This window comes from Diceros bicornis, chromosome 23, assembly GCF_020826845.1.
Source record: "Diceros bicornis minor isolate mBicDic1 chromosome 23, mDicBic1.mat.cur, whole genome shotgun sequence".
NCBI lineage: Eukaryota > Metazoa > Chordata > Mammalia > Perissodactyla > Rhinocerotidae > Diceros > Diceros bicornis.
Genome location: NC_080762.1, coordinates 45,258,918 through 45,283,556, shown reverse-complemented (window position 1 = coordinate 45,283,556; position 24,639 = coordinate 45,258,918). Strand labels below are relative to the sequence as shown.

General features: G+C 35.4%; 1 protein-coding gene across 2 annotated transcripts in view; it reads left to right on the top strand.

Moving 5' to 3' along the window:
* Window positions 1-24,639, top strand: part of ZNF292 (zinc finger protein 292) — a 94,217-nt gene that overhangs the window by 52,805 nt on the left and 16,773 nt on the right. For both annotated transcript variants that reach the window (XM_058566671.1, XM_058566672.1), the window contains 2 exons: window positions 15,683-15,885; window positions 21,828-21,964. In XM_058566671.1, coding sequence (XP_058422654.1) covers window positions 15,683-15,885; window positions 21,828-21,964 — 340 coding nt within the window. The remainder of the gene's footprint in view (window positions 1-15,682; window positions 15,886-21,827; window positions 21,965-24,639) is intronic.

Below are 24,639 nucleotides of genomic sequence, written 5' to 3'. Positions count from 1 at the left end.
GTTGTCAGTTTCTGAAGAGTGTTTTTGCCAAACTCACACATTCTACTAAAGCAGGAAAATGGGACCTTTACCTTAGGAGAGATTTAAAATTTTTTTTAAAAGAAAATATACTCAATTTCCTTACTTGTTTAAATGTGCCTAACATTGTTTCTGTTAACAAATGTCTCCGCCCGTCTCTGTGCTGCTTTATTTCTTGGTCTTCACCTGACATAGCCACTGGAATAATTTGGACTATTCAGCCAAGAGGGGTTTCAACAATAGCAGATGGATTGTAGGTAGCCAGACTTTAATACAACTTCTGAATCAACCAGAGAGATGTTATATGATGAGAGATTTTGCAGCCATAATTTTTACTTTATCCTCTGTGATTTAGAATGCTTCTTTGATGGGAGTTATTTTATGGATAATAACATAAATTAGAAGTTCATGTTTATTTCCTTTGAAAAGTTGAAGGAATTAATATTTTACACATACATACTAATTTATTTACATTTTCAAATTTGATGATTTAAAAGGATGGATAACTTTTAGCTTTTTGTATTATATATCCAACCCCTTGGTTTAACTGAATTTAGCCTATAGCATGTTTGAAGAGAAGAGCTAGAGCTCAGGGAATAATGAGTACACCTGATAGGCTCCTGTGCTCATTAATTTGTTTGTAGTGAAGCCTTTGAAGGTTTGATGTAGTATTTGAACAGTAGATAATCCACTTAATCCTGAATTGTTTTCTTTTTTTTTTTTTTAATTGACTAATTTTAGACTTACTAAAACCCGGCTAAACCAAAAAATGCTCTTGATTTTGGGGCATTGGGGGTGGGCAGGACTGAATATTGAAAATGCTGGTTTCACTTTAAGGTTTTAGCATCCTAGAATAAGGTTAACTAAACCAACATAATTCAAGTAGACGGCCTTTGAATATCACAGGAACTTCAGGCTTATATATTGCTTATGCCAATTTCTGTAGTCATAATCTCAGGATTGGAAAGGCACTGAATGCTCATTTATTTTTTACTCAATTTTAACTCCCTTCTAAAACATTGTTGATAGATATATCAGCCTTTGCTTGAACACTTGTAGAGAATGGTAACTATGTAGTTCAGTCCATTCTTAGTCTCCTATTAGAAAAGCTTCATTGTGAGAACTGTGAAAACTGCATTATTTGAGTTTACGCCTTTTGGATCTAGTGCTACCCCTAAAGCCATACCAAACAAGGTATAAATCCCTGTTTCACATCATCGCGATTGTCATATTTAAAGATCGCCATCATGTCCACACCCTGTCCTCTTTTCTTCTGTAGACTAAAAGCTTTCCTGGGGTGGCATGGTTTTAAATCTACAATCACAATTCCTGATTTTTGAGTGCGTTTTGTTTGTTGTTGTTTGCTTGAATGTGGAATTCTTAGAACTTAATGTGTACGCTAAATATGATCTGGCCAGCTTTGAGGTCATTGGTACTCTGATCCTCTTCATCCCAACAATTTATACTTAAGTTAGTGTTACTTAAGATGACATTACTTTTTTGGGTAGCCATATCATTCGGAGAACTCAATGAGGTAACTAAAATTGCACAAAAAATTTTAAATAAATGATACTCTTAAATTATCTACATTTTTATACTTTGTCTTTTGGCACACAAGGTATTAAATTTTTTTTTCTCTTTAATTTCACTGTGTTCGATCCATTCTGTCTCTGCAACTTGTTGATAATCTCCCAGTTTCCTCTCATTAGCATACCTTATTAGCATACACTCTGTTGGCATCCAGGTCCTTGATAATTACCGTAAAGAGCTCATGTCCGGAAACCTAGCCCCTGGTATACTGATAGAAGTCTTCCTGCTTGCCTTCAGTCCCTTAATCAATACCCTTTGATTATGGTTGTTTCATCAAATACGTCTGTTTTTCCTTATGTCTGGTCCATGGTTTTCCTTTTTGTCTGTAAGGATTTGATGAAAGACCATAACAGATATTTGGCTGGAGTTCTATTAAGTATGATTGTTTAATATTGAAGTTAGTCTGACCTAATTTATTATTTTTTAAATGAACTTTTTATTTTAGAGTAGTTTCAGATTTACAGAAAAATTGTGAAGACTCCCCATATTTCCTACAACCAGTTTTCTCTATTAATATCTTACATTAGTATGATATATTTGTCACGATTAATAAACCAATGTTGATGCTTTGTTATTTTTTTTGTGAGGAAGATCGGCCCTGAGCTAACATCCATGCTAATCCTCCTCTTTTTGCTGAGGAAGACCAGCTCTGAGCTAACATCTATTGCCAATCTTCCTCGTTTTTTTTCCCCCCAAAGCCCCAGTAGATAGTTGTATGTCATAGTTGCACATCCTTCTAGTTGCTGTATGTGGGACGCGGCCTCAGCATGGCTGGACAAGTGGTGTGTCCGTGCGCGCCCAGGATCCGAACCCGGGCCGCCAGTAGCGGAGCGCGCATTCTTAACCGCTAAGCCACGGGGCCGGCCCGATACTTGGTTATTAACTAAAGTCCATACTTTATTCAGATTTCCTTAGTTTTTACCTGATGTCCCTTTTCTGTTCCAGGATCACAGCCAGGACACCACATTACATTTAGTCATCATGTCTCCTTAGGCTCCTCTTGGCTGTGACAGTTTTTCAGACTTTCCTTGTTTTTGATGACCTTGACAGTTTTGAGGAATACTGGTCAGGTATTTTGTCGAATGTCCCTCAACTGGGATTTGGCTGATGTTGCTCTCATGATTAGAACTGGGCTTATGGGTTTAGGGGAGGAAGATCACAGAGGTAAATTGCCGCTGTCATCGCATCATGTCAAGGGTACATACTATCAACATGACTTCTCACTGTTGATGTTGACCTTGATCACCTGGCTGAGGTAGTGTGTTTGTCAGGTGTCTCCACTATAAAATTACTCGTTTTTCCCTCTTTCCGCGCTCCGGTCTTTGGAGCAAAGTTACTACATGCAGCTCACATTTAAGAGGTGGAGAATTAAGCTTCCTCTCCTTGAGGAGGCAGTGTCTACATAGATTACTTGGAATTCTACACAGATTTGTCTTTTCTTCCCCCTTTATTTATTTAGTCATTTATTTACATCAGTGTGGACTCATTAGATATTTATTTTATACTTTGGTCATAATCCAATACTCCTTATTTATTTTGTTGCTCAAATTATTCTGACTTTGGCAGCTGGGAACTCTCTGAGTTAACTTCTGTATTGCTTTGGTATACCCACATCATTGTGGGTTATATTTTTTGTTTGAGTACTTTCTTGCTTTCTGGCACTATAAGATGCTCCAGGCTTATCTTGCACATTTCCTGCCCCAGTTCTAGAATCAGCTGTTTCTCCAAGGAGCCCTAGCTCCTTTTATTGGCAAATAGTATTAGAAACCAAGATGTGGTAACTAGGTTTGCTTGTTGCTGCTGGGGTGTCATTGCTTCTAGGACCTCTCAGTGGACAAGCAGAAAAATATATGTAGGTATACTAATCTGTGTATATACACATATCTATAAATATTTCTGTATGTAACCAGCTGTATCTGTGTTACACTAAATATGAGAGTTCATACTGATGTCTCCAACTCTAATCCATACTACATGGGTCGTTATAGCCTCTTCCTGTTGTTTATCTGGAACCTCTCGTTTGAACAGAATGTCATATAATTGGAATCATATGGAATGTAGCCTTTTCAGACTGGCTTCTCCCACCATTGGCTATCCATATACTTACTTAATCAGTCCTAATATACATGTGTAGTGATTTCAGAATTGATAACCTGTACCCCTGTAGAAAGCAACTTTATCAAGTACAGTGCTATATAGAGTTTCTCTTGCCATTATTCTTAGAGACTCCACTCATCCAAAGTTAGTTAGATGAGCACCTTATTCCCCCACCTCTTTCAGTGAAGTTCTTTCATAACATTTGTAATATAGTTAGATTCTTTTACCATATTTTGCATTCCATCCTGTGTACCCCCAAACTCCTAAATAATTTTTTCTAATTTGCACACCTTAAGATTCCCTCTTTGTGCTGTGAAGTTCTATGGATTTTGACAAATGCATAGTGTCATGTATCCATTACAGTATTATACAGAATAGTTTCACTGCCCTAAAGAAATCAACTGTGCTTCATCTATTCAGCCTTCTCCTGAGCACCTGACAACTACTGATCTTTTTACCATCTCTATAGTTTTGCCTTTTTGATATTGTCATATAATTACAGCCTTTTCAGTCTAGCTTCTTTCCCTTAGCAATATGCATTTAGCATTCATCTGTGCCTTTGTGTGGCTCGATAGCTCATTACTTTGTATTGCTGAATAGTATTCCATTTTATGACTGTACCACAGTTTGTTTATCCATTCATCTATTAGAGAACATCTTGTTTACCACCAATTTTTGGTGTTTAAGAATAAAGCTGCTATAAACATTTGCATTCAAGTTTTTGTGTGGACATAAGTTTTCACATCAGTTGGGTAAATATACCTAGGAGTACAATTGCTAGATCATAATGGTAAAACTGTGTTTTGCTTTGTAAGAAACTGCCAAACTGTCTTCTAAAGTGGCTGTACCATTCTGCATTCTCATCAGTAATGAGTGAGAATTTCTGTTGTTCTAGACCCTCACTAGCAGTTGGTATTGTTATTTTTGGAATTTTAGCCATTCTAAAAGGTGTGTAGTGCTATCACGTTGTTTTAATTTGGATTTCTGTAATGACAAATGATATTGAACATCTTTTCATATACATATTTGCCTTCTGTATCTCTTTGTTGGGGAGGCATCTGTTTAGATTTTTTGCCTATTTTTTAACTGAGTTGTTTGTTTTCTTATTGTTGAGCTTTAACAGTTCTTTGTATGTTTTGGGTACAAGTCCTTTATCAGGAGTTTTGCAAGTATGTTCTTTCACTCTATGACTTGTCCTTTTTCTTAACAGTGTCTTTCACAGAGCAGAAATTTTAAATTTTAATGAAGTCCAACTTACCAGTTTTTTCTTTCATGGATCGTGCTGTTGGTGTTTTATCTAAAAACTCATTTCCAAACCCAAGGTCATACAGATTTTTCTCCTATTTTCTCCTAGAAGTTTTACAGTTTTGCATTTTATATTTGGGTCTATGATACATTTTGAGATAACTTTTGTGGAAAGTGTAACCTAATTTACGTTTAGTGAATCTGTCTTGGCTCTTAATAGTCACACTTCTTTTTCTGAACAGTCACAAACCATGTTTTTAATATAATTAATTTTGAGACTCTTACTCAGGGTTATATCTATTCCTCTAGTCTACAGTTTTGCAAAATTTACCTTCAGCCCCTTTTTGAAAATTACGTTTTCCCATTTCTGTTTCCTCCATTGTTGTTCTACCTCTTTCAATCTAAAGCTTATTATCAGAACCACCATAAGAATAGAGAAATTCTCCTTTTCTCTGTCGTCATAAATAATACATAATCAAACCCAAACATCAGGCCTTTCTCAAGAAGAGAATTTGAGAATTTTCCACCAGTTTGATTGTTCTCAACATTTTTCGTGAGCTAGAGGTCATCTTGGATTTTAGCTTTAATAACATTTTCCATAGGTTAGTACCAGATCTCAGACACTCACTGCATCCTTGGTCCTGAGGCTGCTTTTCCTTCTTTTATATGTGTCATTTTAAAATCGAAACTTTGAGAGAGCTCCCTATTACAGTCACACTGAATTCCTTTGGCCATTCCCCTTCTAATTCTATATTGGGGTAATTTACAATTGCATATTTGCATTTTTATCAACTTGCCAGTCCTTTCTTGAATCTTAAGCCCTGAAGATCTCTCTTTTTTTTTTTCCACAACCCTTTGGTTTTCAAAGGAAATTTCTAAAGTTTAAGCTTTTCCGTAGTACTTATAAATCTTTCAGTTTTATGAGAAAATAAGTCTTTATTTCAGTAATAAACTTTGCATTTTAAAGTGAACATGGGAAAAATGCTTCCTGGTTTACCAGATATTAGTATATGTAAGATGTAATAATATTTTAAAGGGAGAGGAGATGGGAAGAAAGAGCAAGGGATAACTAATACTGTCCAGGTAAATAGGGTGAGGCCAGATCTGATTAAATGCAGCTACTGCATTTGCTTTCAGATAGTAAATCTCCAGTTCTTTCACTCTGACACTTTTGGTATATTTTTCATGTGTGTATATATATTTTTACCTCTGTGTATAGAGAATGCCAAAAGGGTTGACTCTGAGACCTAGACTTAAATCTATTGACAGTTTTTTTGTATTAGGACATTTCTTATAGAAAGTCTCTAAAAAGAGCACCTTATAGACTATATAGTAATTTAGTTTTCCTAACTTGTTTCTCTTTCATTATCTTTTATTTATTTCCTTTGTTTTCCTTCTCTCTCCTTTGCTTTTAACTGACCTTGTCTCAGTATAAAAAAATAAGTAAATGGAGCATTTTAGATTTTATTTTTAAAAATCTTTACCAAATTAGATGGCCTTTTTCTTGTGTATAACCCCTAGATCCTTGAGGATCAGTGACTCTGGATAGAATGTAACTATAGAACTTAACTGCAGTAAGCTTTTAAAGTGTTCACGCTCCCATTTCAGGCTGATGACATATTTTGTATTTAGTTTGTATTTTGTTCACATTAATTATACTCTACTATTATGTAATTAAATAGAGAGACCCTCAAATTTTCATTTTTACTACAAATGTTTTTAAAACACACATCCAGTGGCTCCTTGAAACATCCTAGAAAAATACATTGTTTCTGTTTTAATAAGTGTATTTTATAATAATGTTACATAGATATGTCAGTTTAATTAAATGTAATACTAATCTTATTTCACACAAAAATTTTAGTGTCGCATACTAACTAGGTTCATCTATGACATGGAATTTTTTCTTATCTGTTTTATATCAATCATGTCAAAAATCAGTTATGACCATAAAATTTCAGACTTAATGAAAAAGCAGGCACCATGATTTAAGAAATTCTGACATCTTTAAGTGAAAATTCTATTTCTTGTAAGTGTAACTTTCCCTTCAGAAAGGGTGAGAGGTGGGGTGAAGATTGACTATCCCTATTGGAAATTTGGACACTGAAATACAGTTACCTAGAGCAGTGGTTCTCAATCCTGGCTGTGCTTAAATCACCTGTAGAGTTTTTAGACATACCATTGCTGGAGGTCTACCTCAGACCAATTAAATTAGAGTTTCTGGGTGTGAGCCCTAGGCATTAGTACTTTGTCGAAGTTCAAGATAATCTTACAGCTGGGGTTAAGAACCACTGATCTAGAGGTTGAAGTGTTGTATTTTTATTAAACTTCTGAATTTGGATTTTTTTGGCTAACAATGCTGAGTTGATTTTTAATGCGTTTTTTTTATTGTGGTAAAAAGCACATAACATTTAATCATTTTTAAGTGTACAGATTAGTAGTGTTAATTATCTCCAGAACTTTTTCATCTTGCAAAACTGAAACTCTACAACAATTAAATAGCACTCTCCTTTTCCTCTACCCTCCACTCTAGCCCTTGGTTAACCAGCATTCTACTTTTTGTTTCTATGACTTTGACTACTTTAGATACCTCATATAAGTGGAATCATACCATATTTACCTTTTTTGTGACTGGCTTATTTCACTCGGCATAATGTCCTCAAGAATCATGTTGTAGCATGTGACAGGATTTCCTTTCTTTTAAAAGGGGAATAGTATTCCATTGTATGTATATACCTCATTTTGTTTGTCCATTCATCAGTTGATGGACATTTGGATTGCTTCCCACTCTTGGCTATTGTGAGCATAGTTGTGTGCCACATAACGGCAATTTGGTCAACAGTGGATGTGACAGATTGCATATATGATGGTGGTCTCGTAAGATTACTACCATATAGCCTAGGTGTATAGTAGGCTATACCATCTATGTTTCTGTATGTTCTATGATGTTCACACAATGACGAAATAGCCTAATGATGCAGTTCTCAGAACATATCCCTGTCGTTGAATGTCACATAACTGTAGTGCTACTGTGAACATGAAAGTGCAAATATCTCTTCAAGACCCTCCTTTCAATTCTTTTTCGTACATACCCAGAAGTGGAATAGCTGGATCATATGATAATTCTATTTTTAATTTTTTGAGAAACTTCCAGATTGTTTTCTATAGAGGTTGCACCATTTTACGGTCCCATATCAACAGTACACAGAGTTTCCAATTTCTCCACATCCTTATGTGGACAACACTTATTTTCTGTTTTTTGAATAGTAGCCATTCTGACGGGTATGAGGTGCTATTTCATTGTGGTTTTGATTTGCATTTCTCTGATGAACACTGATACTCAGTACCTTTCCTATGCTTGTTGGTCATTTGTATATCGTCTTTGGAGAAATGTCTATTCAAGTCTTTTGCCCACTTTTTAATAGGAATATTTGATTTTTCATTGTTGAGTTGTAGGAGTTCTTTATATATTCTGGATATTAACCCCTTATTGGATATGTGATTTGCAAATATTTTGTCCCATTCTATTTAGGTAGCCGTTTCACTCTGTTGCTTCTGTCCTTTGATGCACAAAAGTCAAGTCTGATGGTAGTCCCTTTTGTCTATTTTTGTTTTTGTTGCCTGTACCTTAGTGTAATATCCAATAAATCATTGCCAGGTCCAATGTCTTGAAACTTTTCCCCTTTGTTTTCTTCTAGGAGTTCTATAGTTTTGGGTCTTATGTTTAGGTCTTTAATCTATTTCAAGTTAATTTTTTTATATGGTGTAAGTGTAAGGGTCCAACTTCATTCTTTTGCATGTGGGTATCTAGTTTTTGAGCACTATTTGTTGAAAAAACTGTCCTTTTCCCATTGAGTGGTCTTGGCACCCTTGTTGAAGATCTTTTGACCATGTATGTGAGGGTTTATTTCTGGGCTTTCTATTCTGTTGCATTGCTTGTATGTCTGTCTTTATGCCAGAACCACACTATTTTGATTACTGTAACTTTGCAATATATTTTGAAGTGAGGAAGTGTGAGACCTCTAATTTGGTTCTTTTCAAAATTATTTGGCTATTTGGGGTCCCTTGATATTGCCTGTGTATTTTAGGATAAATTTTTCTATCTCTGCAAAAAATGCCAGTGCGATTTTGATAGGGATTGCATTGAATCTGTAGATTGTGTTGGATAGTTGGACATCTTAATAATATTAAGTCTTCCAATCCACGAACACAAGGATCTTTCCATTTACTTTAGTTGTCTTCTTTAATTTCTTTCAGCAATGTTTTGTAGGTTTCAATGTACAAGTCTTCACCTTCTTGGTAAGGTTTATTCATAAGTATTTTATTCTTTTTGTTGCTATTGTAAATGGAGTTGTTAATTTCCTTTTCAGATTGTTCATTGTGTATAGAAATGCAACTTATTTTTGTGTTTTGATTTTTGTATCCTGCAACTTTGCTAAATTTATTATTATTATTAATTTTATTTATTTATTTCCCCCCAAAGCCCCAGCAGATAGTTGTAGGTCATAGCTGCACATCCTTCTAGGTGCTGTATGTGGGATGCGGCCTCAGCATGGCCGGAGAAGCGGTGCATCGGTGCGCGCCCGGGATCAAACCCGGGCCGCCAGCAGCGGAGCGCACGCACTTAACTGCTAAGCCACGGGCCTGGCCCTAAATTTATTATTTTAATAGGTTTTTTTTGTGTGGAATCTTTAGGGTTTTCTATGTATAACATCATGTCATCTGCAATCAGATGATTTTACTTCTTCCTTTCCCATTTGGATGCCTTTTATTTCTTTTTCTTGTCCAAATACTGAATTGTTTTTAAGAGAAAATGCAAGTTGTATTTTTTAGAAAGGAATGGGTGATGCAGATTGATGTAGGCCATGATGAGAATTTTGGAATTTACCCTTTGAAGGCAAAGGGAAACTACTGGAGGGTTTTAAACTGGGAGAAGACAATCAAGCATCTGCTTTAAAAAAAAAAAAAAAAGCACTCTGGGTCCTAATGGAGATGTGATGGAGAGAGTAAGAGTGGATGCAGAAGACTAGCAGAGTGCTACAAAGTGGTCTGGTAGATTAGTGATTTGAACTGGGAGGAGAGGGCAAATGGTAAGAGTAGAGAGGGAGAAATTTAATGGGATTGAGTATTTAGGAGTTAGAAGTGACAGAATTAGATGGTGGATTGGATATATGTATGAGAAGGAGGCAGGAGAGAGCATTTTTAAGGCTAACTCTTAGGTTTCTGGCTTGAGCACAACTAAGTGGATTGAGATAACACATACTGTAGTATAGAAATTTTTTTTTTTATTCAAAGAAAGTGGTTTTATTTATTGATGTTTTAGTAGTTTCTAACATTGTGAAATTTTGGGTTGTACATTTTTGTTTGTCCATCACCATATATATGTCTCCCTTCACCCCTTGTGCCCACCCCCTACCCCCATTGCCCCCAGTAACCACAATACAGTTTTCTCTGTCCATGTGTTGGTTTATATTCCACATATGAGTGAGATCATACAGTGTTTGTCTTTCTCTTTCTGGCTTATTTTGCTTAACATAATACCCTCCAGGCCCATCCATGTTTTTGCAAATGGGACGATTTTGTCTTTTTTTATGGCTGAGTAGTATTCCATTGTGTACATATATACCACATTTTCTTCATCTGATCATCAGTCGAGGGACATTTAGGTTGCTTCCACTTCTTGGCTATAGTGAATAATGCTTCAGTGAACATAGGGGTGCATAAGCCTCTTTGGATTGTTGATTTCAGGTTTGTTGGATAGATTCCCAGTAATGAGATAGCTGGATCATAGGGCATTTCTGTTTTTAATTCTTTGAGGAATGTTCATACCGTTTTCCACAGAGGCTGCACCAGTTTGCGTTCCCACCAGCTGTGTATGAGGGTTCCTGTTTCTCCACATCCTTCCCAATATTTGTTGTTTTTTTGTCTTGGTGATTATAGCCATTCTAACGTGCGTGAGGTGATATCTTAGTGTTGTTTTGAGTTGCATTTCCCTGATGATTAGTGATGTTGAACATCTTTTCATGTGCCTATTGGCCATCTGTATATCTTCTTTGGAGAAGTGTCTGTTCATTTCCTCTGCCCATTTTTTGATCGGGTTGTTTGTTTTTTTGTTGTTCAGTTGTGTGAGTTCTTTATATATTATGGAGATTAATCCCTTGTCAAATATATGTTTTGCAAATATTCTCTCCCAGCTGGTGGGTTGTCTGTTCATCTTGATTTTGGTTTCATTTGTCTTGTAGAAGCTCTTTAATCTGAAAAAGTCGCACTTGCTTATTTTTTCTTTAGTTTCCCTAGTCTTGGTAGGCATGTCATCCGAAAATATTCCTTTATGACCAATGTCAAATAGTGTGTTGCCTGTATATTCTTCTATGAGTTTTATAGTTTCAGGTCTCTGATCCATTTTGAGTGAATTTTTGTGAATGGCGATAGCAGATGGTCCACTTTCATTCTTTTGCATGTGGCTGTCCAGTTTTCCCAACACCATTTATTGAAGAGACTTTCCTTTCTCCATTGTATGTTCTTAGCTTCTTTGTCGAAAATTAGCTGTCCATGTATGTGTGGTTTTATTTCTGGGCTTTCAGTTCTGTTCCATTGATCTGTGTGTCTGTTTTTGTACCAGTACCACGCGGTTTTTTTTTTTTTTTGTGAGAAAGATCAGCCCTGAGCTAACATCCATGCTAATCCTCCTCTTTTTGCTGAGGAAGACTGGCTCTGAGCTAACATCTATTGCCAATCCTCCTCCTTTTTTTTCCCCAAAGCCCCAGTAGATAGTTGTATGTCATAGCTGCACATCTTTCTAGTTGCTGTATGTGGGACGCAGCCTCAGCATGGCCGGAGAAGCAGTGCGTTGGTGTGCACACGGGAGCCAAACCCGGGCGCCAGTAGCAGAGCGTGCGCACTTAACCACTAAGCCACGGGGCCGGCCCCAGGCTGTTTTGATTACTACTGCTTTGTAGTATGTTTTGAAGTCAGGGATTGTGATGCCTCCAGCTTTGTTCTTTTTTCTTAGGATTGTTTTAGCTATTCGGGGTCTTTTTTTGCCCCATATGAATTTTAGTATTCTTTTTTCTATTTCCGTGAAGAATGTCATTGGGATTCTGATTGGGATTGCATTGAATCTGTAGATTGCTTTAGGTAATATAGACATTTGAACTATGTTTATTCTTCCAATCCATGTGCATGGGATGTCTTTCCATTTCTTTATGTCATCATCGATTTCTTTCAACAATATCTTGTAGTTTTCATTGTATAGGTCTTTCACCTCCTTGGTAAGATTTATTCCTAGATATTTTATTCTTTTTGATGCAATTGTAAATGGTATTATCTTTTTGAGCTCTCTTTGTGTTAGTTCGTTATTAGCATACAGAAATGCAACTGATTTTTGTAGATTGATTTTGTACCCTGTGACTTTGCTGTAGTTGTTGATTATTTTGTAGTATAGAAATTTTTGTATGCAGAGTTTGAGATGCTTGTGAAACGGCTCGTCTGAGATGTTGCAAAGGAAATGGTGTGCAAATCTGGGCATAGAAATATGCACCCACTAAATAAATTGGCTGCACTTTGGGGGGAATCTGGGACCTAGCTTAAGTTTTGGCTTGTAGTACATACTCAATTAATATTTATGTAATGATTTATCACAAAAATTCAGCTTATATATTGTAACATTTAAAGTTAATTATCTTGAATGTAGGAACTAATATTTTCTTTTTTAATATTATGTAAGTGGCATTTTATGAGAAGGCCATTATTGCTTTCTTAATTGTGCTGGCTGAATATCATTTATTTACATTGCCATTTTATGTCATCTAGCTCTCTTGATAGGCTCGAATGTAGTAAAACTTGCTTTTCTGTTCAAGTCTATAAATACAGGGAAAATAGATTAAAAGGCTACACACAAGTAAAATTCAAGATATTTTAACTTTTCTGGGATGAGAGTGGGAAAAGCAGGGTAGAAAGTGCAAGTTGATGTGACTAGCTGCTCAAGGGTAAAGATCATAAAACCTTTTTCATAAGTCTGGCAAGCACTAACATAGATAGTCTTTGATGTGATATTATAACTCTATTAGGAAAAACATTTCCTGGATTGGAGAGAAGTAGAGAAAGATACAGAGGAATTGGAAAAAAGAAAGCAGGGAAAGAGAAATGAAAGGGGAGGGGGAAGGAGGGAGGGCAGTGAGCTTTCACTAAGTTCTAAATTGAGTATTACAGTGTAAGCTAGTGTTTTTATTTGTGTGTTTGTTTGTTTTGGTTTTTTTTGTGAGGAAGATCAGCCCTGAGCTAATATCCATGCTAATCCTCCTCTTTTTGCTGAGGAAGACTGGCTCTGAGCTAACATCTATTGCCAATCTTCCTCCTTCCCCTCCCCCCCCCCCCCCAGCAACTATACAGTAGATAGTTGTATGTCATAGTTGTACATCCTTCTAGTTGCTGTATGTGGGATGCGGCCTCAGCATGGCCGGAGAAGCGGTGCGTCGGTGCGCTCCCGGGATCCAAACCCGGACCGCCAGCAGCGGAGCGCGCGCTCTTAACCGCTAAGTCACGGGGCCGGCCCAGCTAGTCTTGATCTATTTGAATCAGGAGCTTCAGAATACATTCATTATTTTCTTTTAAAAGCTAATGCTGCTTCACAGCTCTTTACTGCTATAAAGTGCTATTCTAATTAGAAGTAGACACACTCATCATATAAGAATTTTTTTTTTTTATCGTCCCACCACTGTATAAAGCTGAAAGTCAGAAGACCCCATTATTCTGGTCCTCGTTCCGTCATTAACTGGCTTTTCGACCCTAGGACGTCACTTGCCTTCTGTGAGCCTCAGTTTACTCATCTGCCACATGATGGAGCTGGACAAAATGATCTATAACGTCCTTTCTGCTCTAATATTATATATTTCTTTGAAATCGGTTTTGCCCTAAGTGTGGCAATGGTTTCTCATCCTTTAAAAAAAAAACCACACAACTATGATTTTGAAGTTTATAATTTAACATATATTCTCCTCTACATTGAGTTAGCACAGAAATTATTTTTAACGATTTGTCGTTCTAATTTGAATGCCGCTGTTTGAGATTTAAGGGACTATTTGAGATTCTTCTATTAAGATTCTCATCAGTTTTATTAAATACTTGCCACCTTTAAATAATTTCCTTGCCATGATCTTCAGAGTTTGTTGATGATGAGTTTTTGTGAGTGTATTTGAAATAGTTCCCAGACTTTGTATCGCTAGAGTTTCCTTTAGAGAGAATTACTGTATTAGGAAAATAAAGCTGTTTTTTAAAGTTCATGACTTATTTATAGCCTGAATAACTTTATCTTAACTTGATTTTTCTTAAAATTTTCATTTAAAATCTTTACAGATTTTGTTTTGGCAGTGAACTGAACAGTGAAAAGATATTTGTAATATAATTATCCTAATGGGATCATGTGATATTAAAAAAAGAAAAGTAATGCCCTGTATATGTAAGACATATGATCAGAGGCACCAGAAAGTTATATGTTTAGTTTTATTTATCTGTGTTCAGTCTTTATACTTTTTGGTTCAGTTTCATGTAAAGAATAAGAGTGGCAGGTCTAGACTTTAAGAAAAAGGTGAAATTTAAGATTCTATGTAAAATTTCTTATATGCTCATGGTTTTAATACTGAGGAGCCAGATCATACTGTCTTATAAAATAATCTTTTCATAGTGGAGTAGAGTACAGTTAGAGCTAAAAAATAAAGGTACTAGCAGATAGCAAAGGATATTTAAAGAAGGGAAGAGCATCTCTCATTCTCCATCTTCTAACCCACAAATTACTTACTAGACATGTCTTCCAGTCTGTTCACAAGTAGAGAAATTGTGTGTTTTATTTGTAGGTCATTAAAAATTTTATTACCAAAAGCTTTCCAAAGGTTTCAGGCTAGCCATCCCCAAGTAAGTTTTTAAACATGATTTTCATCCTGGTAAAGAATACTTAGGGAAATGTTTAAATTTGTACTTGTTGAAATTTAAATTCTTCTCCACAAATAAAAAAAATAGAAATTAAATTCTTATTTGTAGTTGATCAGACCAAACACTAGGAAATTCAAAAGTTTGAACAGAATAGAAATTTATTATGCATAAGTAAGTCTTAAGCAAATGTTGAGGTTTATCAATTGATGTTTTAAAAATAACACAAACCCACAGAAGTTTCAGCAGACTCCCCCCATCCCCTTATTTATTTTTCTGTAGTATTTTAACTGGTTCTAAAACACCTGTTTAGCAAGATAGACTTCACCTTTGTGGAATGAAAAATACATCATCAGTATTGAACACAATATTAGTTGCATCTCATCTTCTAGAATATCCAAACATCCTTTCATCGTTGCCCGTATGAGTGTGTAATGCCCTAACATTACAAATTTCTAGGGATGCTAACCCCTGGTATTCAAGAATAAATGCTGTGGGAAAAAGAATTTATTGTAATTTTAATAACACTTACTTATGAGAATTAATGCAAAGTTATTTTTATCATCAAGAAGTTAATTAACCTCATTCTAAATGGTACTCTCAGGAGCAAAAATATTTAATGCATCTTTAAACAGTAATATAATCTTTTGCTTATAAGGTCAAGTATTTTGTGATAGCCTGACAGTAATAGAAAATTGCAAAAATAAAAAAGTTCCTGTGCTTTTAAGAAAATATTCCTTATAAGTATTTGTATTGCAAATGAATTGTTACCAAATGTTAATAATCTTTTATGTCTTGTTTTTTAAAGTGAATGAATTTTTAGCTTTTGAGGGTCCCATCTTGTTGGATATGAGAATTAAACATCTAATCAAAACAAATCAGTTAAGTCAAGCAACTGCTCTAGCAAAGCTGTGTTCTGACCATCCAGAGATTGGTACAAAAGGTAGTTTTAAGCAAACATACCTTGTCTGTCTTTGTACATCATCACCAAATGAAAAGTTAATCGAAGAGGTGAGTATGGTTTTTTTTTTTGTTGTTAGTAATTATATTTTAAAGTGAAGAAATTAATTTTTAATTAAATTAGAATGTCTTTCACTTCCCTTTCTCTTAGATAGTGAGGGACCACTGCTGTCAATCTTAAATTTTTGGTATGTTCTTGAGTAGTGATTCTAAGCAGCTTTCAGAATTATATGTGAACTGATTTCACCTAGCTTCTATTTTAAATAATTTGGATCTTTTAACTGCTTTGGCTAAATTATGGGAAAGATGGCCGTGGCTTCATAGTTTAGTAGGATGTTCATATTTGTTGGCATTTGGGTCTTCACTTCAGCTTTACCTGACTTCAGGATACTTGCAGATCGTTTTAACTGGCTAATTTAAGTAACTTTATAGAATTTATATGATTTCTCTCTAGGAGTACTTTCTCTTTTTATATATATAACACAGAAAATATTCCTAGGGGGAAGTCATAGATAGATCTAGATATCTAGATCTTTATCTCTCTATGTATAGTAAGATAAATTTTTTATTTGCATATTTAATTTAAAACTTCGTTTTCTTTGAGAGTTCAGAAGAAGGATAGCCTCAGACAGAAAGCTGAATGCCCACATGAGGTTAGAGGTTGTAATTATAATAGTGATTGTGTGATTTTTCTTGAGAATAGGAAGTGAAGAGGAAGATGGTAGGCTTGGACCAAGATTAGAAATAAGCCTGTTGTGTGTGGTGAGGATAATGAGGATACTGGGAACAGTGATGTCCTGCAGTCTCTAGGCTGGATAGAGTAGAGCCAAGGACTCTAGACTAGGAAATTTTATATTGTTAGTTTGGACCTTGGCTGATCTGTGGATTTTTTCTCTTGACTATTTCTCTTTTATCTCAGGTAGTTGGCTTTTTAAACACTGTACATCAGAACAAAGTAGAAGATTGAAATTTTCTTATTAGTTTAGATTAACTATATAGACAATTTGCAGCTGTATAAAGTTTCTTGAGATGGCCTTTGAAATGTGTATAACATGTTTTTTTTAAATCCTTAAGTAAATTAGCTGTTGTGCTGCTACATCTTAGATATTTTTTAACTCCACTAGGGCATTCATTATCAGTTCAGTCCCTGCCCTTAAGTTGATCTTCCTTCCTTCAGCAAGTGTTTATTAAGTGAATGCTATGTGCAGTCTAAGCACTTCTGGGAAGTAGGGGAGTTCAAGGTGAGGAAGGCATACATAGGCCCTGCCCTAAAGAAGCGTAGCTTCTAGTAGGAAATTAAACATAGGGTTGTTGAGTTAGCTTTGAAGTCCTATTCGAAGTTGAAGTCTATGAATTTGTAATCTCCAGGAAAATCTGTATTTCTAGCTCTCTTGAATAAGGAAGAGATCTTACAATACTGAATCTATACAATACTGAATCTAAATTCCCTTTTGGTTTAATTTTAATTATCCAGAGTTGAGTAGCAGCAGCCCAGCCTGTTCTGGGAGAGCCTCAGGAAAATTCTCTGTGAGGACCATGGGTATCTCTGATGTCCAGTGAAATGATTTTTTTTCCTTCTCATGTTAAGCAGTAGGATTAAGGGTTCTATATTCTTAAGCAAAGTTCACTAGAATCTCTGTACCCTGCCCCAGAAACAAAACTGGATCACAGTGCAGAACAGGACAGGATACATATAAGTCTACACATTCCTTGTTAAAAGTCTCTTTTTGCTTAGAGATTGTTTGAGTACTCTTTTATGTTTCTATTACAAACATCTAGAAACTTGTTCTTCATTGTTCCATGTGAAGTAAGTTTTCTTATTATTTCTGACCCAAGAGGAGGTAGTTGCTTTAGCAATTGCCCAAGACATTGCCCCCTTCAGAAGAGATATGCTTTCTCTCTCTCACATGCCCCACTTCATTCATTTACTTTACTTGTCTATCTCTCGTAACCATTTGAGTTTTTTACCCATTCCTTAGAGTATGGTGAGAATAGATATTGGAAAGAGTCAACTGTGGTCTGAATCTATGGTCCTTTTGAGGAAATCCTTGTCCAAGGGAGCCAGTAGGCAAAGGATTGACTACTTCCCAGGACCCTTTCAATTTGATAGAAATAGCAGCTAGCCCTGGTAGATGGCAGAGGAATGGGGCTGAGAAAGATGAGTGTTTATCTGGCCTGTCTGGAAGGAATGAGCTTTGGCCTGGATTCTTGGTATATGTATAAAAATGAAGTTAGCAATATTTATTTTATATCCAGTATTTCTGTTGGTATTGTCATTAAAATAAACATAGAAGTTTAAAAAGTAAAATCTTCTATTTTGTCTCTCTCTAACCGTCATTTCCCCATTTAATACTCCCCTAAGTAATGATTCAGTTTGAAATTTGATGTATAACCTTTCTGACATTTTTCTATGCATATATAGTTACTTTTATATACTTAAAACATACGTACACACACCCTGGCTGCTAGTCACTTTTCCCCCTCTTATTTTAGATATCTTTGCATAGCATTCCATATAGATCAACCTCATTCTTTCTCATGGTTGCATAATTCGTCAGTATGGATTTATAATATCTTTAGCCAGACTGGAGACATTTAAATTGTTGCCTTGTACATACATGCTTTCATTCTTGTTGGGGGTGTAATGGTAGGATAAATTTCTAGAAGTGGAATTTCCGGATCAAGCAATCTACACATTTTAAATTAATAGATAGGACAATACTACCATCCAAAAAAGATTCTGCTAATCTGTACTCCTGTAAGCAGCATATGAAATTTCTTCTTTCCTAACACTAGAGATTATTCATCTTTTAAATCTTTGTTAGCCTGAGAGTTAAAAATAGTAGCTCATTATTTGTTTTTACGTTTTCTTAGTATGACAATTTTACTATTTAAGTTCTCTTCTTGTTGGAAAGCAATTTTATTTTGATAAGCAAGACTGTTCTTGAAATATGACTAGAGTCCATACTTTTTTTTTTTTTTTTTTTTTGTGAGGAGATCAGCGCTGTGCTAACATCTGCCAATCCTCCTCTTTTTTTGCCGAGGAAGACTGACCCTGGGCTAACATCCATGCCCATCTTCCTCCGCTTTATATGGGACGCCGCCACAGCATGGTTTGCCAAGCAGTGCGTCAGTGCGCGCCCGGGATCCAAACCAACGAACCCCAGGCCGCCGGAGCAGAGCGCGCACACTTAACTGCTTGCGCCTCCGGGCCAGCCCCTAGAGTCAATACATTTTAAAAGTACACTTGGTAAATGTACATAAAATATTGATGAAGTATTGTATATTTTTTGAATACCTGGCATGAAGAGCCATATTAAAACATAAAAATCATTATGCACGTTTTTGAAATGATTTCTCTGCTTTACAAAGGGATTTAGCATAGTATGACTTTAACAAACAGATCATTCTAATTGGCTTTAAATATTTTATTCAGATTTTTGAATTTTCTGGTTTTTAAATTTTTTCTCATTTTTCAAAGCAATAGAGAATAGATACCTATAATATATATAGTCCCTATATAGGTAACATATTGGTAATCCTACCTTATGCTGCCTTGGATTTTAAAAATTGTCCTTGTTCATTAATGGCTATATTTGACCTGTATTTCACTTTCACAGTTTCAGTTCAGCCATTCATTAGTTTAGTTTCATTTTCCCTGCCATTCTCTTTAGTGTCATATTTTTTCGAGAGGGCCATCTAGTGGCAAATCAGGGAAATGAAGGCTATCAAGTGCACAGTAAAAATTGTTTCCTTAGTAGTATACCTATAAAATATGAAGTGTTCTGTATTATTGAATATGGCAAATGTTTCAGTTGGTATATTTATATATGTGAATAAATATATAGGGGCTATTTTACATACACACAAATATTTTTTTTAATTATTAAGTATAAGCTAATGTAGGTAATATCGTTGGGAAAGTAAATTTCTTTCCTTATACATAATGTACACATTTTGCATCATTTGAGCATTCAACAAGAGTGGCTTAGGTTTTAGAAGAACAACAACAACAAAAAGATCAGATTCAAAATAAATCAGACTTTTAAGATATAAGAGTTTTTGTTAAACATGAACATGTAAAAATCAGTGTTTAGAAATAGAGGGCCACAATATGCTTGTGCATGTGGAATTCTGGAAAGAGCACAGACTTTGAAGCTAGACCTGGGTTGGAATCTTGACTCTGCCACTAATTAAGCATGTGACTTTGAGCAAGTTACTTAACCTCTTTGAGCCTTATCTCTAAAAAGAAGCAATAGTATCTACCAGCAAGCTATTGTGCTGATTAGCAGTGCTATTTCTGAAGAAGCTGGCACTAATAAATAAATAGTAGCTGCTATTATTGTTATTATTAACATCTTATGAAAAAGTAAACAAAACTCATGGATTGACTTCCTAACATTTGTCTGCATGAGTGTGTCAGGATAATTGTTTAAAGTTAATACAACTTTTCATAAAAGATTATGTGATGAAATGGAAAGAATATAGGTCTTTGGTGACAGTCAGACATAATATTGATTTGTAGCTCTACCACTGAACTAACTGTTGTAACTTGGGCAAATTACATAATTTCTTTGAACCCCATATTCATTATGTGGAAAATGTTAATGCTAACACCTACCTAGTAGAATAGTTACGATGAAATAATAATATATATAATGTATGACAGTGCATTTAACATATTATAGATATTTGAAAATATTTATTGTATAAAATAAATTGTTCAGCCCTTTTTTTGTTTATTTGTTTAAATGGGGTTACTTATAGATACAGATCTGCAAGAAAGAAGTAGACAGAGGAGTAGTGGAAAGAACACTGCACCAGGGAGTTCCAAGACTCAGGTTTCAGTCATAACTCTGCCACTAACTTCCTGCTTCCTTTAAGAAATCATTGTTATTAAACACAGATTCAGAATTGGGTCTTAGTGTTTTCTAGCCCAATTTAATGTATAAAATGGAACCTCTGAATCTATCCCCATGCAACCTTTATCCTCATTATCAAGGATCGACCTCAAGATTACCCTCCTCTCCACTTGTTCAATCCTAAACACATTACATTTTACACACACACGCACGCTTTTCCTAAACTCAAAAATTGGTAAGGAGAGAGAGAAGATAAACAAGGAGGGCATGGTTTCCTCTGTGGTACATGGGTGTTAATGGTTTGTATTGGTCTTCAAGTCGTCTTTTTGCCATTTGTCAGTTGTACCATGTTGGAATTAATCTTTCTATTCTGTGGAACACCAGTGATTTGTGATTGTATGTGATTTGTCACGTCCTTGTCTTACAGGAAATGCTTGTAGAGCTCATAGGTAAATTCTATTTGCTTATGTAGTAAATCATTGTAATGAGGTGGTAAATTTTAATTTTTCAAAAAAATAAGCTGTAGATGTAAGTGCATAATTAAATGAAGCAAGTAGCCTTCACCTGGGTTATACTTCAGGCATGCCTGACTGTTGATAAGCTTTGAGATGGATTGAATTTACATGAAAAGAAAAATAATGGAGATCTATAGAAAACTGAGGTGAGCTTAATTTAAAAGTGGTATAGCTACATAAAATGTTTCATATTACACTTTTTTCCCTCGGATTAATAGACATTTTATTAGGGTACGTCCAGAGACTTCTCTGCATCATCTGATTCTAATGCTTTTTAAATTACTGGATAAAAGGGGGAAAAATATGAGTACTGCAGCTTTTCTTTTCCAGTATTATAGACCTGATTTAACGGGTGGTGGGTGCTTATAATTAGAATTAGTTATTTACTTATAAATGAATGCTTGTAAAGTTCTTGAATATAGTTGGTTCTCTGGCTTGAAGAAAGGTTATTTCTTTAAAATGCAGCCCAGTAATGACAAATTATTAATTGACAGTGTATGAGTTAATGGGGTTTTACTGATGAAAGTGATGTGTGTCTAATGAAAATTTTAAAATATATAACTATATCCTAATATAAAACAATTTTATGGCATTTTTTTATATCCTTTTTCTGTAGATTTCAGAAGTTGATTGCAAAGATGCACTAGAAATGATCTGTAACTTAGAATCTGAGGGTGATGAAAAGAATGCTCTTGTCTTATGTACAGCGTTTTTATCACGTCAGCTCCAGCAAGGAGATATGTACTGTGCTTGGTGAGTTGATTTTCTTTTGTGAAGAAAAGTTTTTTAAATAAGAATGCAAGATAGGTTGTGAGAATTCAGATAGCTTAAGGACATATTTTTTTAAATCTGTTTAAGTCTTACCAAGACAAAAAGCTTATTTTCAGATATTACATGCTGTCAAACTGATTATCAAGTTGTATATTATAACTTTAAAAACTTTTTGTATTAAGGACCACACAACTCCTTAGTATACCAGTAATGATCGTATAATGATCAGTAATGATCAGGAAATTTTTAAACTCTGAAAGATGAAAGAAAGGTTTATTTTGTCTAATGCTACAATAAAAATTTTTTCAGATATGTAAGCAACCTATGATTGAATGTATTTTTTTCCTCTGCATATCATACACTTTTACCCATATAACTAGCTGCTAGTCATTTACGTATGGCAATATAGTTCATTTTCCATCTATGAAATATTCTACTTTACTAACTTCTTCAATGCACATTTCTTTATGTGGTACATTTCCAAGTGGGCAAAGCCTGTTATATATAATCCTTCGGGAAGATACAACTAATAGAGATGTTGACGTTAGTTAACTGAAAAAACTTAAGAGCAGCTGTCTTAAATTAGTGTTAGCTAAAACTGGCAATTTATCTGGTCAGTCAGCAGCATTATTAGTCTTCAGTGTTGTATTGGTATTATGGAAACACAAAAGAAAATTTAGGTTACAACATGCTGACATTTAAGAATATTTACCAAGTGACACATGGCATACAAATGAATATAGAACAGGCAAGCTAAGTAAATGCTTGTGTAATCAAAGAAGAGTAAAATTCATAATTATAAAGGTTTTCTGAGCAGTCCAGCTTTGTTATGAAGGAAAAATTGTACATGTAGTACAGAGAGGATTGACACAAAAGGCAGGTAGAAAGATTCTGAAGGGAGAATAAATAACATGTATTTACTGAGGACAAGTATATTTTCTTTCTTTCTTTCTTCCTTGTTTTTTTTTTTTGCTGAGGAAGATTTGGCTCTAAGCTAACATCTGTGCCAGTCTTCCCTATTTTGTATGTGGGTTGCCACCACAGCAGGGTGGCGCCGAGTGGTGTATGTCCACAACCTGGGAGCTGACCCCGGGCTGCCAAAGCGGAGCATGCTGAACTTAACTACTAGGGCACGGGGCCAGCCCAGATTTTCTATGTAACGTAACTATCAGTGATGACTAAGAAATTAATGTTACATTTGTTTTAAAAAGATGTTCAGGTCTGAACTTTATATGGAAAGGAAAAGGGGTCTATTATAAGCCCCTAAGTAGAATTAGGGCAAAATAGAAGTTTATGTTTAAGAAACACTGTTTAAGAAAAGCAGTTGAGAATGGATTGAGGCTGAAGGGTGAGGGCAGAGTTGTGGGGAGGAAGTAGCAGTACAGGAAGTTGAGTTGAGACAGGAAACTCAATTAGAAAGCCAGTGATTAGTCCATCCAGCTGGGAAGTTAGGAAGGCTTCCTTATGGATGTTGGTGAAAAAAATGTTGAAGATAACAGTAGGATAGTAAAAAGCAGAGGCTGATAGGGATGGTGATAATGATGCATTAAATTAGAAAGATGGTGAACAGGAAAGAATGTTAATCATCTTTTTTCATATGTTAAGGTTCAGGTTTCAGAAATCAAGGTGGAGAAGTCTTATAAAGAACTAGAGGGGCTGCCCCAGTGGCACAAGCGGTTAAGTGCGTGCTCTCTGCTTCGACACCCTGGGGTTCGCAGGTTCGGCTCCTGGGCGAGCACCAACGCACCGCTTGTTAAGCTGTGCTGTGGCAGCGTCCCATATAAAGTAGAGGAAGATGGGCACGGATGTTAGCTCAGGGCCAGTCTTCCTCAAAGAAAAAAAAGGGGGGAAGGGGAGGATTGGCATCGGACGTTAGCTCAGGGCTAGTCCTCTTCACTCACTCACACACATACACACACACACAGACACACACACAAACTAGAGAGGTGAAAGTGGTCAAGACTGGGGAGACAGATTTTGAAGTCTTCAATATATAGGTTAAAATCCAGTAAATCAGCAAGTTATTCAGGCGGGTGGTGAAAAGAGCAGAGTTCCTAAGAGTAGAATCTGAGGAAATACTAATAAGAAAGGCCTGTATTGAGGAGAATACTTGGTGAAAGTTGAAGCAAGAAGATGATGTGGAAGTTAACCGTAGAGGACAGATGAGAAATAGGACAATAGGTAAAAGGGAGGAAAATTCATCACTTCAGTAGGATTGTTTTCTATGAAAAATACATTGTAATTACGTTTGAAATAAATGTCAAAGTTCATTTTTCAAAATTTTCTTTTATTGTTTCGCTGCTGTGGCACAGATTAAGATTAGTTACTTTTCAGTTCTGTCATCATGATTCTTAATATTTATCTAAGAAGAATAAATTTTAATTTTAATTGACCAATTAAATTGGTTAATTTTAAATTTAAGTTAGAAGATAAAAATTAAATGCTTTTTAAAAACCATTATGCCACTGATGCATTTTATATATACACACACATTTTGCACTTTCTTATTAAAGTTTAGATGTGGCTCAAAGTTAGCATTTGTACAACTTGTTTAAATGTCAGGTGCTTTCTTAGTAAAAGATGATGCTTCCCTGTCTGAGATTGAAAAATATTAATCGATAAATTATATTCTGATTTTATTTAGTCTCTAGAAAACT